This window comes from Frankliniella occidentalis, unplaced genomic scaffold (assembly GCF_000697945.3).
Source record: "Frankliniella occidentalis isolate FOCC.00 unplaced genomic scaffold, Focc_3.1 Scaffold7, whole genome shotgun sequence".
Classification (NCBI taxonomy): Eukaryota; Metazoa; Arthropoda; class Insecta; order Thysanoptera; family Thripidae; genus Frankliniella; species Frankliniella occidentalis.
This window is the reverse complement of record NW_026267137.1, coordinates 970,313-972,099: the sequence shown is the minus strand read 5'-3', so window position 1 is coordinate 972,099 and position 1,787 is coordinate 970,313. Positions and strand designations below refer to the sequence as shown.

General features: G+C 58.8%; 1 protein-coding gene across 3 annotated transcripts in view; it reads right to left on the bottom strand.

The window, feature by feature from the left end:
• Positions 1 to 1,787, bottom strand: part of LOC113212823 (uncharacterized) — a 4,428-nt gene continuing 2,641 nt past the window's right edge. The window contains exons 1-5 of one of the 3 annotated variants that reach the window (XR_008011950.1): positions 1,518 to 1,779; positions 969 to 1,142; positions 802 to 884; positions 489 to 686; positions 25 to 405 (exon numbers count right to left, since the gene is read on the bottom strand). Coding sequence is in view for 1 of the 3 variants with exons in the window: in XM_052273964.1 (XP_052129924.1) it covers positions 368 to 405 (38 nt within the window). In the remaining 2 variants the exon portion in view is untranslated. Of the gene's footprint in view, positions 406 to 488; positions 687 to 801; positions 885 to 968; positions 1,780 to 1,787 lie in introns of those variants that run through there. The other 2 variants (XR_008011949.1, XM_052273964.1) reach the window with 2 other exon arrangements.

Here is a 1,787-nt window from a genome sequence, read left to right as displayed (position 1 = left end):
ATTGACGAACTCCTATTTCAGCCGGACGTCGTGCCTCGAACGTGCGTCCATTTTAAAAACTTGACCACCATATGCGATATTTGCCCGTGAACACGCCAGCCACCCCCGCCGACTCCACGTACCAACCGCCGCCCCTGGTGAGCAAGCCGGCTCGCCCACCTGCACTGAAGGTGCGGGGCAGCAGCGGTGGCGCTGGAGGGCGGGTACGAGACGCTCGTCACACTAAGGGCCGGCCCTGAGCGCCTGAAGGGATAGACGAGCGCACCGTCGGGGCACGGCGGCACACAGCCAGCTCACACGGCAGCAAGCAGGACAACCACGAAGCTGGACATCCGTAGAAATACTCGTTTGCCGACAAAGCCCCTCGTTACCAAAGCCTGGACCGGGCGCCTCGCAGCGGCGAACCTGGGCATACCAAACAAACAGACGATCAATGCAAGCGTCAGATGGAAAGAGTGCATTTGTAGGTCGGATGGTGGAACACGTACCGTGTCCGGCTGTACAACGCGCCCCAACAACGCAGTCTTGTCCTCTGCGCTCGTGAGTGTCCCGGCCGCGGGGTCCTGGGGCGCTCCTCCGGCTATGGTGGGGGAAGTCCCACGGTGACTGCGACGTGGCTGTTGCTGGTGGAGCCGCGCGCGACGTGATCCTGGTCGCCCGCGTAGCCACGTCCCGGTACTACGGATCTGCGAGAAGAGACGGGAACGCGTTAGATGCGAAGCAAACTTTAGAAATAAACAAAACCTATGGGGAGGACGTTGACATAGGAATGAATGAAGTTCTAAATGCGACATTGCTCACCTCCTGTGGCCGAAGCGCGCCGTGTCCGCTGCCTCCTCTGGACAGTTACCCGGGCCTAGAACAGGCGGCCGGGAGCGGCGAACCTGAACATACAAAAACAAGATTAATACAAGCGTCAAGTAGAAAGAGTTAATTTCCATGTAGGGTGAACAGACAAGCATGTGTACCGTGTTAGCTTGAGCGCCGCGTCCTATGCGCGCTGATCGAGAGCGTCCTGCGTCTGCAGCACTGCTCGGGTGGTGGTTGTGGTGGCGGTGATGGTGATGTCCTGCGACCTGATGACCCTGGTGGTCCGCGTGCGTAGCCACGTCCGGTGCTTCCTGGAGTTGGTGTGCCTGGAACTAGAAAGGCTTTGAGCGTCGTGCCGAGCAAGTTTCCCGTAAGACACAAGTAAAGCGCAAACGGCCCGCTGGCCGGGGCTCGGCGGATCTCGCATCGCACCGGACACGTCGCCTCGTGGAGTTCTTTTCAAAAACTTGAACCGCAGTGATATTTGCCCGAGGGGGCGCGCCCACCGCCCTGAAGGGCCCACCTCCCCACGCACAGCTCCGTCCTAGGCGTGAGGCCTGGGCCCCATAGCCCCACGCCACGCTGAAGGCGCATCAGACTGAAGCTCTGCAGTGGCAGCAGGCAGGTACGCGAGCGTTGTCCGGGGGGCGTCCTGAAGGGACAGACAAGCCACGTAGCGAGCAAGCAACGCCCTTCAGCCAGCTCACCACAGAAAGTAAGAACAGCCAACAAGGGTCCACATCCAGAGAAACACTTGTTCCACCGAAGCCCTCCACCTGGACAGACAGCAGGACGACTGGGAGCCGCAGCGGCGACCCTGCAGAAAAAGAAAGGAAACATTAGAGCATGCGTCAAACAGACACATAGAAACGCATCACACCTAAAGTCAGTAACATGTCTTAGCTGCTACGTTCTTTTACGGCTTAGAGAGCCAGAAAACCGCATTAAGATTAAACGGCAGCAAATGATGTTTGTTG